This window comes from Somniosus microcephalus, chromosome 6, assembly GCF_052327205.1.
Source record: "Somniosus microcephalus isolate GS21.2 chromosome 6, FLI_Smic_1.0, whole genome shotgun sequence".
In the NCBI taxonomy this organism is placed as follows: domain Eukaryota; kingdom Metazoa; phylum Chordata; class Chondrichthyes; order Squaliformes; family Somniosidae; genus Somniosus; species Somniosus microcephalus.
In genome coordinates this window covers 196,810,379-196,827,970 of record NC_140992.1, presented here as the reverse complement: position 1 = coordinate 196,827,970, position 17,592 = coordinate 196,810,379, and the positions used below count along the sequence as shown (strand labels likewise).

General features: G+C 45.9%; 1 protein-coding gene across 2 annotated transcripts in view; it reads right to left on the bottom strand.

Moving 5' to 3' along the window:
* Positions 1–17,592, bottom strand: part of mbtps1 (membrane-bound transcription factor peptidase, site 1) — a 188,768-nt gene that overhangs the window by 98,041 nt on the left and 73,135 nt on the right. For both annotated transcript variants that reach the window (XM_085991177.1, XM_085991178.1), the window contains exon 6: positions 11,965–12,074. In XM_085991177.1, the coding sequence (XP_085847303.1) occupies positions 11,965–12,074 (110 nt within the window). The remainder of the gene's footprint in view (positions 1–11,964; positions 12,075–17,592) is intronic.

Genomic DNA, 17,592 nt, shown 5'->3' with positions numbered 1-17,592 from the left:
ACACACACAAAGGCCTGTACCAGTACAATCGACTGGTTTTTGGAATAGCATCAGCTCCAGCTATCTGGCAAAGAGCTATGGAGCAAGTCCTGCAAGGGATTCCGGGGACTCAGTGCTACTTAGACGACATCCTTATAACAGGAGAAAACGACAACAAGCACCGTGCCAATTTGGAGCAGGTGCTCACTAGGCTGAAAGAACGGGGCCTACGAGCAAATCGCCCCAAGTGCGAATTTTTCCAAAATCAGATATCATATTGTGGCCACATAATTAATAAGGAAGGGTTGCATAAGTCACCTGAAAAAATTGAAGCAGTTATAAAAGCCCCAGCACCTGAATGTTTCACAATTAAGGTCATTCCTGGGATTAATAAATTACTATCATAAATTTTTACCGAACTTATCAACTATTCTACACCCTCTTAATGATCTTCTGCAGACAGGAGTGATTTGGAAATGGAACGAAGACTGTAAACGTGCCTTCCATAAATGTAAAGACTTAATCACATCCGAGAAAGTTTTGGCTCATTACAACCCATCACTACCAATCAGACTGGCGTGCGATGCATCCCCTTACGGCATAGGAGCGGTATTGTCCCATAGATTCCCTGATGGCTCGGAACGGCCGATAGCTTTTGCGTCACGCTCATTGAACTTAGCTGAGCGTAACTATTCCCAGATAGACAGGGAAGCACTCAGCTTGGTATGGGGAGTGAAGAAATTCAACCATTACCTACACGGACAAAAATTTACCTTGCTGACTGACCATCAACCCCTCATCTCCATATTCAACCCTAAGAAAGGTGTCCCCATTATGACGGCACAAAGACTACAGAGGTGGTCCCTTTTTCTAGGGGCACACCAATACAACATTGAATACAAAGGGTCAAAACAGCATGGGAATGCTGACGGTTTATCGCGCCTGCCGTTGCCAACGATAGAAGAGGCACCTACAGTAGACCCAGTAGAGATATTCCACTCTACCATAGTGGAATGTCTACCGGTGACAAATTCTGCCATTGAAAGGGAGACAAGAAATGACCCTACTCTCTCACGGGTCTACGATTTAACAATGAAGGGATGGCCAGCACATGGCGAACCACTGTTGCCAGCATTCTCGCAAAGAAGAGAACAGCTGTCAGTGTGCCGAGGAACCTTGATGTGTGGATCCAGAGTGGTGATTCCACCCAAACTCCAGGATAAAGTGCGAAAGGAGCTTCACGAGGGGCATCTGGGTGGAGTGAAAATGAAGAACCCAGCTAGGGCGTTTGTATGGTGGCCAGGTATCGATGGAGACATCGAAGACATGACCAAGAGCTGCCTAGGATGCCAGAAGGTCCAAAATGCTCCGCCACAGGCCCCTCTACATCCATGGGAGTGGCCCTCATCTCCCTGGCAAAGGGTGCACATCGACTTTGCTGGTCCATTTATGGACTCAATGTTCTTAATCGCAGTTGATGCACACTCCAAGTGGCCGGAGGTAATAAAGATGTCCTCCACCACCACGGAAAAAACCATCACAGTATTAAGGACCATATTTGCCAGGAATGGGCTGCCGGAACAAATATGTTCTGATAATGGACCGCAATTTGTGTCCGAAGAATTCAGAAAGTTCTTAAAGAACAATGGGGTAAAGCACTACACGTCCGCCCCATACCATCCCGCCACCAATGGATTGGCTGAAAGGTTTGTCCAGACCTTTAAGAAGGCCATAAAGGCCATGGGTAATGAAGACATAAAACTTCAGCACAAGGTGGATAACTTCTTATTTGCATATAGGAATGCAACACATATGGTTACAAACCAAACTCCCGCCATGATGTTCTACAATAGAAACCTAAGATGCCGGCTGGATTTGGTCAAGCCCAACATCCGAAGGGACGTGGAGAACCGGCAGTTTCAGGGCATGAATGAAAGGCCAACTAGGGCCTTCCAGATAGGCCAACCGGTTTTGGCCCGGGACTACCGTACCGAGAAATGGCAGCCTGGAACTATCTGCACACGACTAGGACCACTGATGTATACCGTGGACATCGGAGAAAGCATAATAAGGCGCCATGCTGACCAAATCATCAAGTCATCTGAAAAGGGACAACCTACACCACCACGCTATACATCTAACGATGAGGTAGAGATACCCATATCTACCTCCGATCCGGTGATACTGGAACCCGATACTGGCCTTCAAGCCGAATCAGCCTTGCCAGAAGAACCTACTACACCACCAGAAACTACTACACCCCCGAGGCGTTATCCGGACCGAGTCAGGAAGCCTCCTGAGAGACTAACTTATAATTAATTAATACAGCAATGTATATTATTTTGCATATAACATTTAATTAATAATTACTTAAAATATGATGTACTAGTTAGCTAGAAGGGGAGGAATTGTGGTGTATGTGCCTTTAAGAGCAATTGTGGTGTATGTGCCTTTAAGAGCCCCAGGTGTGCGTAATGCCGGTAATTGCCACTTGGGCTATATAAGCCTGTGTATTGTGTATATCCTTTAAAACCCCCCCAGACTTGCTTAGTAAATACCTATGAACCAACTCCTGTCTTCAGTGTCTTTATCTACACACGGACACTACAATGACCACCCCCTCAACCTTGCCATCTCTCGTGGCCTCACTATTCCCATCATGTCAATCGCAGATAAGGCCATCTCTGACCACTTCCTCGTATCGCTCGCCACCCACATCCCCCTTCCCCCCCCCCCCAACCCTACTTCCTCTGTATCCGGCCCCGGAAAAAACTCTTTCCCATCTCTCTTACAACTGCACTTACGAAATCCCAACTGTCCAGCCTTTGGCCCTCCATTCACTGCGATACTTCTGCAGCTCAACCAAATACAAATATAAACCCGGCTTCTATTCTCCACTGCTAACCGTCTTCTTAAACCCCTCTCCCCTGTCTCCTTCACCCTCACCTCTGACAATAAGTGTGAAGAACTCATGAACTTCTTTGTCAATAAGATTGAGACCATCTGTTCAGCTGCCTCTGCCACTTCCCTTCCTTCCACTAGCCCACCGGGTCAAACTTCCTCTAAGGTTCCCCCTTCCCTAGCCCTGAACTCACATCTTTCTCCAGTTTCTCTCCGATCTCCCCTCGTGACCTCTCTGTGCTCATCCTGTCCATGAGACCCACTTCCTGCTCCCTCGACCTTATTCCCACCAAACTGACCACCCAAATTCCTTTTCTGGCTCCCATGTTAGTTGACATTGTTAACGGTTCTCTCTCCTCAGGTACTGTCCCCCTCTCCCTCAAATCTGCCGTCATCACCACTCTCCTCAAAAGACCATCCCTTGTCCCTTCCATCCTTGCAAACTACTGCCCCATCTCCAACCTCCCATTCCTCTCAAGTCCTTGAACGTGTTGTCTCCTCTCAAATCCATGCCCTTCTTTCCCGTAATTCCACATTTGAATCCCTCCAATCAGGTTTCCACTCTTGCCAAGGTACCAAAACTGCTCTCATCAAAGTCACTAATGACATCCTTTATGACTGTGACAAAGGTAAACTATCCCTCCTCGTCCTTCTTGACTTTGACACGGTTGACCACTCCATCCTTCTCCAACGACTCTCCACCGTTGTCCAGCTGGGTGGGACTGCACTCACCTGGTTCCATTCTTATCTATCTTAACTGTAGCCAGAGAATCACCTGCAATGGCTTCTCTTCCCGCTCCCGCATCATTACCTCTGGTGTCCCCGAAGGTTCTATCCTTGGCCCCCTTCTTTTCTCATCTACATGCTGCACCTTGGCGGCATCATCCGAAAACACATCATCAGTTTCCACATGTACGCTGACAACACCCAGCTCTACCTCACTACCTCTTCTCTCGACCTCTCCACGGTCTCTAAATTGTTAGACTACTTGTCCGACATCCAGTTCTGGATGAGCAGAATTTTTCTCCAATTAAATATTGGGAAGACCAAGGCCATTGTTTTCGGTCCCCGCCACAAACTCCATTCTCTAGGCACTGACACCATCCTTCTCCCCAACATCTGTCTGAGGCTCAACCACACTGTTCGCAACCTTGGTGTCATAGTTGACCCTGAAATGAGCATCCGACCACATATCCGAGGCAAAACTAAGACCTGGAATTCCCTGACTAAACATCTCTGTCTCTCTACCTCTCTTTCCTCCTTTAAAACGCTCTTTAAAACCTACCTCTTTGACCAAGCTCCGTAACATCGCCCATCTCCGCCCCTGCCTCAGCTCATCTGCTGCTGAAACCCTCATCCATGCCTTTGTTACCTCTAGACTTGACTATTCCAACGCACTCCTGGCTGGCCTCCCACGTTCTGCCCTACATAAACCTGAGGTCATCCAAAACTCGGCTGCTCATGTCCTAACTCGCACCAAGTCCCGTTCACCCATCACTCCTGTGCTCGCTGACCTACATTGGCTCCTGGTTAAGCAACGCCTCGATTTCAAAATCTCATCCTTGTTTTCAAATCCCTCCATGGCCTTGCCCCTCCCTATCTCTGTAATCTCCTCCAGCCCCACAACCTCTCCCCCCCACAACTGAGATATCTGTGCTCCTCTAATTCTGCCCTCGAGCATCCCCGATTATAATCGCTCAACCATAGGTGGTCGTGCCTTTTGTTGCCTAGGCCCTAAGCTCTGGAATTCCCTGCCTAAACTTCTCCGCTTCTCTACCTCTCTTTCCTCCTTTAAAACGCTCTTTCAAACCTACCTCTTTGACCAAGCTTATAGTCCTCTGCCCGAATTTCTCCTTATGTGGCTCGGTGGCAAATATTTTGTCTTATAATACTCTTGTGAAGTGCCTTGGGACGTTTCACTATGTTAAAGGCGCCATATAAATACGAGTTGTTGTTGGAGCAGAGAAGGTTGAGAGGAGATTTGATAGAGGTGTTCAAAATCGTGAGGGGTCTAGACAGAGTAGAGAGAAACTGTTTCCATTAGCGGAAGGGTCGAGAACCAGAGGACACAGATTTAAGGTGGTTGGCAGAAAAACGAAAGGCGACATGAGGAAAAACTTTTTTTATGCAGCGAGTGGCAATTATCTGGAATGCACTGCCTGAAAGGGTGGTGGAGGTAGATTCAATCGTGGCTTTCAAAAGGGAATTGGATAAGTACCTGAAGGAAAAAAAATTGCAGGGTTACAGGAAAAGAGTGGGGGAGTGGGACTAGCTGAAGTACTCTTGCAGAGAGCCAGCACAGGCTCGATGGGCCAAATCGCCTCCTTCTGTGCTGTAATCATTCTATGATTCTATGAAATGTGAAGCGGCAGATTCCTGTTACAAGTGAAACTCAGACAATATCTGAAGATAACGAGAACTTAGGAATCATCCTTTTACTGCCACAATAAAAAGTGAGTCTATAAATGAAGGCAGCTCATTAACCCTCGGTCAAACCAAGGGGTAGCCCAGTAACCCAATTAGTCACAATCTTTTTTTTTTTTTTTTTTTTATAAAAAGGTCACACTTTCCAAGCATCTTTCACAATTCAGGACATTACAGGGTGGTGCCCAAGTACTGAACCAACCAAAAGCAGATGGTAGATAGAAACAGAAGCAATATGGCTCCTTTAAAGGGGAAGAGAGTCTGGGGCCCAGGTAAGGGGGGGGGGGGGGGGGGGGGAAAGAGGTGCACTGTTTCTTCAAACAACTTCCCCATTCAAAGTACTTCCCCATAGACTCAACATTATTTTGATATTTTTGTACACATTTAGCACTTCCTTACATCTGAAGAACTATCACCTTGTAAACAAAATGGTGATTCATGAAGTCTAGCCCACTCGTGACAAGATATCAGTTGAATCCCCTTTGCTACAAAGTTGCCCGAGGGATGTCAGGGCGAGGGAGCAATCTAGTGCATCACAGAGCGACTTTAGAACCAACAGTACAGACGCGCACTTCAAAATCAACATCAGAGGCATTCAAGCCCCTGGAGTCACTACCATCTGGGAATACAGACTTCATTTTTAATTTTTCCCACCTATTTTTCCTTCTTCCTCTTCTCAGACAATTCCTTGGCTAAAAATCCACACGGGCAACTTACACTCAGGCCACTGACTACACTGTTACTTGGATCATACAAGTGAGACAGAGGATGGCTACTTAACCCACCTCAGCTCATCCATCCAGAAAGAATCTGCCACCCACCCCCCTCCAAAATCACAAATCTAACTGTTACAATGCTTAGACTACCCTACGTGAAAGTCCATTCCATTTGTTGATCACTGTGTGAAGAATTTCCTGACATCAGTCCTAAATCTCCCTGTGCCCCCTTGTCCCATTATAAATTGGCAGTGCACAAGCAGGCCAAGGCAACTCTTCATGGCATTGTGGTTCACACTAATGCATTGTTAAATTTTCATTTTCAACAGGAGCTGTCTGGCCAAACAATTTTGTGGGGGGGGTGGGATGGGGTGAGGTCTAAAAGTTTACGAATACCATAAAAAAAAACTTTTAAATGATTGAAAACTGTACATTAGTATCTTGAAGGCTGCAGTGACTGTAACTGAAGAGAATTGATCATACTCTAAATAAAATGAAAACAAATTATGAGGAAGACAGATGTGAAGAGGAAAAATACAAGTGAGGGCACTGCAATAAATGACAAAGTGATTAGCAAATTACTAAAGTCACATATTCTGTTTTAAATTGGGGAATGAAAAATATGTAAATGTATCACAATGGCTGTAGATATATATTCAGTTCACTTTGAAAATGTGCGTTAGTGACATCTGGTGCCTATGTGCAAATGCTGCACAATTTATAGCTTTGAGTGGGTAAATTGAACAGAAATCTGCTCAAAAGTAAATGGGCAGATAAGATTTAGCAAGTCTATTGACCCATCCTAACGCATCCATGAAGAAAGTCTACAATTTGCCTCCTCCTTATTACAATATATAGCTATTTCTTAAATGATCCCAGGGCATTTTCCTCCACCACCTTATCTGGAGGTGGGGGGAAATGGAACACTAAACATAAAAGGGATCGCTCCTCCTCCTAACATGTCTAATTATGCACTGGCTTACACGAACATAGTCTCCCTTTAACTTTTCAGAGGGGTCACTTTTAAGCACAGACTCAGTAGAAAGTCAAGTTAAATTGAAAGAGATGAAGGATATGCAAGAAGAGAGACTTGCATTTATAGAATGTCTTTCACGACTACCAGACATCTCAAAGCGCTTTACAGCCAATTAAGTACTTTTGAAGTGTAGTCGCTGTTGTAATGTGGGAAACGTGGCAGCCAATTTGCACACAGCAAGCTCCCAGAAACAGCAATGTGATAATGACCAGATAATCTGTTTTTGTTATGTTGACTGAGAGATAAATATTGGCTAGGACACCGGGGATAACTCCCCTGCTCTTCAAAATAGTGTCAAGGAATCTTTTAAGTCCACCTGAGAGAGCAGACAGGGCCTCGGTTTAACATCTCATCCGAAAGACAGCACCTCCGACAGTGCAGCACTGCCTCAGCACAGCATTGGAGTGTCAGCCTAGATTTTTGTGCTCAAGTCCCTGGAGTGGGACTTGAACCCACAACCTTCTGACTCGGAGATGAGAGTGCTACCCACTGAGCCACAGCTGACACTACGGCATAGGATTATCCAAAAACATAACTTCATAACCAGAGTTGTGAGCACTCACTGCGCCAGTTCACCACAGTGAAATATTTCACAAATGCAAATTGGCAAAGCTAAGACTTTGTCCTTAGCAGACTCTAATGTAACTGCATACCAAGTGCAAAACACAGGCCAACATCATTTGTACAGCTGTTAAGAGGTATGCATGGAGAAAAATGAGCCAGCGTTTCAAGCTGACAAATAAGCAGCAAAATAATAAGAGCAGAATCTGCTTTTAAGCCAACCCCCACACTGCCAATTGTAACAACGATCTCCACCCTTCAAATACACCAATACAACCTGTTTATTGTGCTCATTATCAAACAGTATGTCATGGTTTGTATAAATACATCTCTGCATAAGGAAAGGGCACACAAGCAACGCAAACTACACTGTAAAAGCAAATACCATCTGGACATCAGCCAGCAAGGAAATGGATAATAAATAGCTAGTCAGTAGTGAAGTATTTCAAATATTGCGCACTCTTTGGTCGGGCCAATAGTTCCCAAGGAACACAGGAACGGAACCAATTTTGAGGTGCTTAGCAATATAAAAAATATCTTGCTCAGTTTCTCTACAGAAGCATGGTTTCATTAGAGATTGGTGGTTTTGGTAACTTGATGCCTAGGCCCTTACCCTAAATGCTTACGGTTGCTTAATTAATGGCCCTCATTAGACGTCACAAAATTAAGACTTTTCCCAATCCATTTAGTGTCAATTCAAACTCAGGTCTGTCTGATGAAAAGCCATGGCAACATTCAAATCCAATGTCACAACCCAGACAACCATAAACAAGACATGTATTTTGAATGTTCCAATCGGTGCAAACAACTGGTTCAGTTTCACCAGTATTATTGATCCAGATGGTTTATTCACATTAAAAAATATATATATTTGCATCACAGCAGTAAAAGGCAAAGAAAATCAAATGAACAATTAGGTGATTGAGCTATTAAACTTGCTAAGGAAACATTGCATGCATCACCTGGTCAGCTGAGAAATATTAAATCAGGTGACCAACTTGTTTGTGGCGTATAATAAACAACTAGACAGCAGAAGCTGTGTATTGCAAGATTAACTTTCCCCTGTGCTTTAAATGGAAGTATTACTTTCAAAACTGGTATTCAGGTGAGGGCAATGGTTCCTCTGGGGAGTACAGCCAGAGCCAAGTCCACGGCACCACAGGTAGCTCAGTTGTACAGGTGAGGGGGAAGGAGGAAGATCGGGAAGTAATAGTGATAGGGGATTCGATAGTTAGGGGAACAGACGGGCGTTTCTGTGGCTGCAGACAGGATTCCAGGGTGGTATGTTGCCTCCCTAGTGCCAGGGTCAAGGATGTCACTGAGCAGCTGCAGGACATTCTGAGTGGGGAGGGAGAACAGCCAGAGGTCGTGCTCCATATCGAAGCATAGTAAACAAGGTTGGTGAGCTGGCACAAATAACCACATGGGAATATGAGGTCGTGGCAATGACAGAGACCTGGCTCAAAAAAGGGCAGGATTGGGTATTAAATATTCCTGGATATAGGGTGTTCAGGAAAGATACGGAAAGAAAGATAGGAGGTGGTGTGGCAGTATTGGTTAAGGAGAATGTCACAGTGCTAGAAAGAGAGGATGTCCTGGAGGGAGTCAAGGACAGAATCTATATGGCTAGAGTTAAGAAATAATAGAGGTGCCATTACACTACTAGGTGCATTCTATAGGTCACCAACTAGTGGGAAAAATATGAAGGAGCAAATTTGCAGAGAAATTAAGAGAGATGCAAGAACTATAGAGTAGTGATAATGGGGGACTTCAATTATCCTAATATAGACTGGGATAGTAATAGCGTAAAGGGCAGGGAGGGGGAAGAATTTCTGAAGCGTGTTCAGGAGAACTTCCTTGATCAATACGTTTCCGGCCCAATGAGGAAGGAAGCGTTCCTGGATCTGGTTCTGGGGAATAAGGTAGGTCAAGTGGAGCAAGTGTCAGTAGGGGAACGTTTAGGGAACAGTGATCATAGTATCACAAGGTTTAGATTAGCTATGGAAAAGGACAGGGAGCAATCTAGAGTAAAAATACTTAATTGGAGGAAGGCAAATTTCAGTGGGATGAGAATGGATCTGGCCCGGGTAAATTGGAATCAAAGATTGGCAGGCAAAACTGTAATCAAACAATGGGCTGCCTTTAAAGAGGATACAGTCGAGGTACATTCCCACTAGGGAGAAAGGTAGGGCAACTAAAGTCAGAGCTCCCTGGATGACAGAGATAGAGAGTAAGATGAAGCAGAAAAAGAGCACGTATGACAGATTAATAATACATCCAAGAATCAGGCTAAATATAGTTCAGAGGAGAAGTGAAAAAGAAAATAAGAGGGGCAAAAAGAGGGTATGAGAATAGAATGGCAGCAACATAAAAAGGTAATCCAAAGGTCTTCTATAGGCATATAAATAGTAAACGGGAAGAGGATGGATAGGGCTGATTAGTGACCAAGAAGGAGACCTACGCATGGAGGCAGAGGGTATGGCTGAAGTACTAAATGAGTACTTTGCATCTGTGTTCACCAAGGAAGAAGATGCTGCCACAGACATAGTGAAGAAGGAGATAGAGGAGATACTGGATGGGATAAAAATTGATAAAGAGGAAGTACTAGAAAGGCTGGCTGTACTTAAAATAGATAAGTCACCAGGACCGGATGGGATGCATCCTAGGACGCGGAGGGAAGTGAAGGAAGAAATCGCGGCGGTACTGGCCATAATCTTCGAATCCTTAGAAACAGGGGTGGTGCCGGAGGACTGGAGAATTGCACCGTTGTACAAAAAAGGGTGTAAAGATAAGCCCAGCAACTATAGGCCAGTCAGTTTAACCTCGGTAGTGGGGAAGTAATCAGGGACAAAATTAACAGTCACTTGGACAAGTGTGGATTAATTAAGGAAAGCCAGCAGGGATTTGTTAAAGGCAAATCATGTTTAACCAACCTGATCGCGTTTTTTGATGAGGTAACAGAGAGGGCTGATGAGGACAATGCGGTTGACATGGTGTACATGGATTTCCAAAAGATGTTCAAAGTGCCACATAATAGGCTTACCAGCAAAGTTGAAGCCCATGGAATAAAAGGGACAGTGGCAGCATGGATATGAAATTGGCTAAGTGACAGGAAAGAGAGAGTAGTGGTGAACGGTTGTTTTTTGGACTGGAGGAAGGTATACAGTGGTGTTCCCCAGGGGTTGGTAGTAGGACCACTGCTTTTCTTGATATATAGTAATGACTTGAATGTGGGTGTAGAGGGCAAAATTTCAAAATCTGCAGATGACATAAAACTTGGAAGTATAGTGAACAGTGAGGAAAATAGAGATAGACTTCAAGAGGACAGACAGGCTGGTGGAATTGGCGGACATGTGGCAGATGAAATTTATTGCAGAAAAGTACGAAGTGATACATTTAGGTATGAAGATCGAGGAGAGGCAATATAAACTAAAGGGTACAATCCTAAAGGGGGTGCATGAACAGAGAGACCTGGGGGTATATGTGCACAAATTGTTGAAGGTGGCAGAGCAGGTTGAGAAAGCAGTTTAAAAAAAACCATACGGGGTCCTGGACTTCATAAATAGAGACAGAGTACAAAAGCAAGGAAATGATGATGAACCCTTGTAAAATACTGGTTTGGCCTCAACTGGAGTATTGTGTCCAATTCTGGGCACTGCACTTTAGGAAGAATGTGAAGGCCTTAGAGGGTGCAGAAAAGATTTACAAGAATGGTTCCAGGGATGAGGGACTTCAGTTGCGTGGATAGACTGGAGAAGCTGGGGTTGTTCTCCTTAGAGCAGAGAAGGTTGAGAGCAGATTTGATAGAGGTGTTCAAAATCATGAGGGGTCTAGACAGAGTAGATCAGAAGAAACTGTTCCCATTGGCAGAAGGGTCAAGAACCAGAGGACACAGATTTAAGGTGATTGGCAAAAGAACCAAAGGTGACATGAGGAAAAACGTTTTTACACAGCCAGTGGTTAGGATCTGGAATGCACTGCCTGAGAGGGTGGTGGAGGCAGATTCAATCGTGGCTTTCAAAAGGGAATTGGATAAGTAACTGAAGGAAAGAAATCTGCAGGGTTACAGAGAAAGGGCGGTGGAGTGGGACTAGCTGAAGTGCTCTTGCAGTGGGCCAGCATGGGCTCGATGGGCCGAATGGCCTCCTTCTGTGCTGTAACCATTCTATGATTCTATAAAATGTTGTGAAAACCAAAGAAAAGCTAAAAGATTTTCTGGAGTATGTTCGGTTGGCAACAATGGCATTTACAATTTTGTCTGAAGCAATGATCAATTTGCAAACTGTTCTAGTACCTCATTCCTCATGATAAAAGATCAGTGGAGAACGGATAGAAAATTGTCATTACCTGATTGTTAGTGAAGACTCTGAAGATATGCAACTCTGCATCTGGTGCCAACCCCTGACATTCCCGCATGCTGGCAATCACTCCTGCAACAAACGTCCCATGCCCCAAGCCTAATGTCAACACAAAAAACAAACAAAATAAAAGACATACCATTTCAGGATAGATGAAATGTCATAAATACATGCATCTTCACACATTAGACATGCCCATACTTTGGCAGATTATACCGTCTCCCTCTTCCTTCCCTCCTCAATCCACGAAAACGATTCTATCTAAAAATAAAACATAACTTTCAATATCTAATCCTCAGCAATGGGGCAGACATAGCTCTGAATACAGTATTAGACCCAACTGTGATGACATTTCTTCCACCGCCAGTCTACTGCGGGAAGGGCGGAGAACCTTGATTACTCTACAATTTGTCAGTGAAGCGGTCTCGGACCTCACTGTGGATCCTTTCCACTGAGGAACTAGCCAACACCTAGCCAGCAGACACTGCAGCAAAGTGCTGCCATTCTTTTCATGCAAATTCACATATTTACAAGGCAAGTTTTAACAAATAGAAATACGATTAAAACAGCAAGGAGACTCTTTAAAAGTAAAATATTAATAGTTGATTCCTTCAGGTATGTATGACCTATGCTACAGTCCAGATGCCCTGCAGTGCAATTCGATCATGTAACACAGCAGTCATATGGCCAAAGAAAATTACCAGTTTCTAAAGTGCTGGTGTTTTTCTGTTAATGAACTCGTATGTGATCTACATATATTAGAATCTATGAAAATGTACACCATTTAGTAGTTAAGTATCACATCATCTCAAAAGATACCCTTTGAAAGTAACCATAGATGCAACACTCAGATTGGGGATGCATACATTACATGTATGGTTTGAGAGTTGAGAGAGACAGGAATACAAAGTTAGGTTCTTGGAACAGTGAATCATGCTGTTGACTTGGCTGCTTGGAAAGTTTCAGTCAAGATTTAAACCATATCACTTAGATATTTACTTTATCAATATATTAATGCAACTGTTCATGCTAAGCAGTACATCGGCTCGACAGCAAAACTCAGTTTACAGCATTGCTCCTCAGCTGGCTCGACAGCAGAATTTTAGTTCAATGAATCATTTTTCTATACCATTTACACTGTGAATATATCAAAATGCTGTAACCAAAGAATGATTGCAAAAAAACACAAGAAAATTACTCTGTTGCATTTCGTCAGTGGAGATAGAGCTTTATAAATGGTCATCGTCTCAGAGGCATTTGGCCAATACCAAGTTGGCAGCAGAAACTCCATCCTCCTTTTGGTAAATAATTCCCAGTGAATGAATATGACATATCCAATGGTTTTGCTGGAAGAAGTGCATTAGCTAATGACAGTTACAGCCACGGACAACAAAAACCATATAGCCTCTATGACCTTTGACTCCTGCCTCAGGTTCAAGCAGGAGTTGTCTTGCCATCTAAAATATCCCTTCTCCTGTCTGTCCCTGGTCTGTTGTAACCCTAAATACCTCAACAATTCTCTGCCATTTTTTGTGAAAAAGTCTACTCCACTTATTTCAGAGGTATGGTAGTCTAGTGGTTATGGTACTGGACTAGCAACAAAACTGGAAACCCAGAATTGAGAATTCAAATTCCTCAAGTTGTGAAATTTAATTCAATAAAACTTGTAATTTGTGAGTCAGCACCGGAAAACTGTGAAAGCTGCTGGACTGTCATTCATGCCTTTCAGGGAAGGGAACCTGCCACACTTACTGAAGAGATCGCAAAGTCTCTGTTTGAAGAATGGACTCAGCTGAGAATATTTTTGTGGACCTTATGGGATTTTTCTGAGGGTGTTTTCCCTGTGGTGGGATCACCCTGTGCAGATGCATGGGAAACTGGTTTGTTAAAACTCCAGAGAACGCATGGCAGTTGGCTGTGACAAAAGAACTGTCAGTCATCCGGAACGCATGGGTTCGTCCGACAGTCCTGGGAAAAGGAAGGGGGCCATTGACGAAGGGGCTGAGGACCCTGAGGCACCCGTTGAACTTAAACCTATTAGAAACCCACTCTAATATGCAAAAGCACTTCTCATCTCCATCTCAGAAGAGAAGCAGAACAATGAACCCACTAGTCTAGCCAGCTGAAAAGGAGCCAGTTTTTCCCAACACAAAGACCGAAGATATGTCCCAGACTTAGTGCCATTAGTCCAATCATGGAATACTCATGGGTCCGATAATGACCCATCACTGATTAGAAACAAAAGGATTTTAAAGATTGGCGGGAAAGATAGGGATTGCCAGACTCCTATAAAGATAGATCCTTTTCCACCATTCTTTCTCTCTCTTGCTCTCGCTCCACCAAGATCGACCTAACAAGAAGTACCAGAGGAAGAAGCCGTTGAGCGGAGCGATCGAGACCGACTGTGTGTGGCGGTAAGCATGGTCTCGAGTGTCCCAAGCCGGTAACCCGATATCCCCTTCTTCTTAGGCAGTCCCTCAGAACCGAGGATGATCTGCTTCCACATTACGAATAGGTTCGCAGGTGGCTGATTAGTCCAATGCGGGACCTACAGTCTCCGTCACAGGTGGGGCAGACGGTGGTTGAAGGGGCGGGTGGGGTGCTTGGGTTGACGTGCGCTCCTTGCGCTGCCTGCGCTTGGCTTCCGCTTGCTCCCGGCGAAGAGACTCGAGGCGCTCGGCGTCTTCCCAGATGCTTCTCCTCCACTTTGTGCGGTCTTGGGCCAGGGATTCCCAGGTGTCGGTGGGGATGTTACACTTTTTCAAGGAGGCTTTGAGGGTGTCCTTGAAGCGTTATCGCCGATATCCCAGGCGAGTTGGGTGAGCTGTAAGGGTTCAGAGTTTTTCTCAGAAGTGAAGTTTTTGGGCTATTCCGGGGTGGAAGCTTTGTTTGGTTCAGCCAGGCCAAGGGGTTTATGCGACTTGGTAATTCGTTTGTAGGGGTGGAGTTAGAGTCCACCATAGCAACAAGGGAATTACTTTATGTTATAGTCCCCAGTTGTGTACTGTATGTATGTTGTTTGTCACCTGGATCTTAGTCTCCACAGAGACAGTGATTTTGTTTAGTAGTGCATGTTTTAGCCAGTGTATGTTAGACCAAATAAATAGAAGTCTGATTTTTCACCGAAGCATTCCTGTCTGTGACTTATTCCATTTACACTCTGAATAATAATTCCCGGGTACAGAACTTTCGTAAGGTGGGGGCGATTCGAACTGTCCGTCTAGCAATTGGGCTAGGATCAAAACCGCTTACATCTCTTGGCGACCAGCGGCAGGACCTGGATTAAAAGAGTGTAAATCAGTCATGGACAGCACTTCTAGCGAAAGATCCCAAATGGAGGAAAGGATTTCTTCATATGTGTTTAAGAAGGTTAACATCACTAAGAAGTGGGTGCTAGGCTTGTTGCGTGCTGAGCATCCGGTGGACGCAGTGGCAGAATGAACGGAGGGCAAGGAGCATAGGCGCAGCATTGAAAAGGCGATATGGCTCGTCTGGCTACAAAGACAAGTCCAACTGCTAGATTAGCAGGTTGCTAAGTTAGAGGTAGAGCTCAGGGAGTCCGAGGCACAGTCAGACGCAAGGGCTGTAGTCGGGAGCAGGTTCTGCACGGAGCTAAGGGATGAGAAGCAGGGAAGAATAAGCCAGGAGGAAACCTTCCGTAACCATAAGGAGTTCCTGCAATGCCAGGTAACTGAGGCAAAAGGGAACGAGGGGGTGGTTAGGGAGGAGAACGCTCGCTTGTCAAGTGAGGGAAAGTTGCTGGGAGAGCAGTTGAAGGATATTCAGGTGGCATACAGAGTTGCCAGCGCTGGAGGGTTTGATACGGGTAATCATGGTCCTTGCCAGGAGCAGATCCGAAATTTGACCGATGCTCTATCTAAGGCCAAAAGGATGGTCTGCTTGGTAGCTCCGGGAATGGCCCGGGTAGATGAGCAAGAACAGGTGGGAGATAAGGAGGACTGTGAGGCAGAGGAGGACGCTCAACCACCGCCCGAAGTGCCGCGACCAGGACCCATGTGCCCTGTCCGGCAGCGGAAATACGGTGCGCCCGTAGATGGTCAAGCACAAGGACCACTGCAGAGTGACTTCGTGGTCCCGTATACAACCCCCCAGCTGCAGGCAATGGTCTCTAACCTGACCAAACTGACCAGCACAGGGGACCCATCTGTCCATTTTACAGATGTGGAGCAGGTGAGGGGATCAATAATTGTAATGAAGCTGAGACAGCCAAATTACTTTTATTTTCCCTGGCTAGTAGGTTGTACCAGTCGCTCTCAGTGGGTAGCAAGAGGGGGCAGGGTACGTTAGAGGGGATAAAGGATGACATCCTAGAGGCTATGGGCCTCAATGATGAAAGTCCCTTCTCCAGAGTGGAAAGGACACTGCAGTCAGCTGGGGAGGCACCGCAGGCTTTCGCGGACAGGCTTTGGCTCGTCTACCGGAGTGCCTGTGCGGGGGTGCCCGACCGGGCGCAGCTGCAGGGGGAGCCTAGGGCTCATTGGTTGACGACCCTGGTGGCGAACAGCCTGCCCAGGATCAAGGCCAAAGCAGAGAGCTGGTTCGATTCCAGGGATCCCCAGACCACAGAGTGTGTGATTCCGGCAGTTAACTCTCTCTTAAGAATGGTAGGGGTGAGGAGGACAAACCAAAGGGCAGAGTACACGAGTTAAAGCCTAGTGGAGGCAACGTTAGAAGAGAGTGGCGCCAGGAAGGGGGTAGCTCAGGGAAGAAGCAGGGTTGTTATGAGTGCGGGAATAAAGGGCACTGGAGGAAAGACTGCCCAGTCTCTGACAAAAGGAGCGGGAAAGGGGATTCTCCAGCGCCAGTGCAGAAAGCCGCAGCTGTGGCAGGAAGCAGCACTGATCCGTTTGTGGTATTAGTGGCTGCTCTCCGCGCAGTCTTTCCGGCAGGGTAGGGTAGGGTGGACGCGGCAGTGGGCAGCGTACTCCCATCCGCCCCGAACAATCCCGACCCATGACGAGGGGCTTCTCAGCCCGTTTACCTGTGCCCACTAAGTTATGATGCTTGGAAGAGACCGTGCGTGAAGATGGGGGTGGAGAAGGTGCAAGGGATCTATCTGCCGGACACTGGAGCTTCAAGCACCATTGTCTATGCGGATAACCCGACCACATCGCCTCTATCAAGCGGGGTCCCATATAACTTAGTAGGATTCACCAGGAACGAACAGACTGGGTCTTTCTCCATCCCGCTAGCCATTGATCTGGGTACACTCCATACAGAGCGGAAATGTGTCCTGATGCGGTGGGAGCAGGAGGGAATAGGCATTTTGGGGGCAGACTTCATACTGGCCCACAAGGTATTGGTGGATTTCCGGAATCACTGTCTTTGGGGGGGCAGTATGCACGGGACAGGAGAAGGAGGTGGTAGTTATACCAGGGAAGCAAGGCAAGGGAACCGTGTGTACGATGAAGCCCAAGGGTAGTTATGGCCTTGAACTTTTGGTCATTTGAACTTTTGAACTACCCCGGCGGCGTACATAGCAGATGTGCGAGCCAACCTCGCGGGATTCGCTACAGATAAGCACAACTGTGGGAGGGTAATAGGGGTGGAGGTCAGAGTAGAAGGGGACCCCATGGCCCGACCACAGAAACAGTAC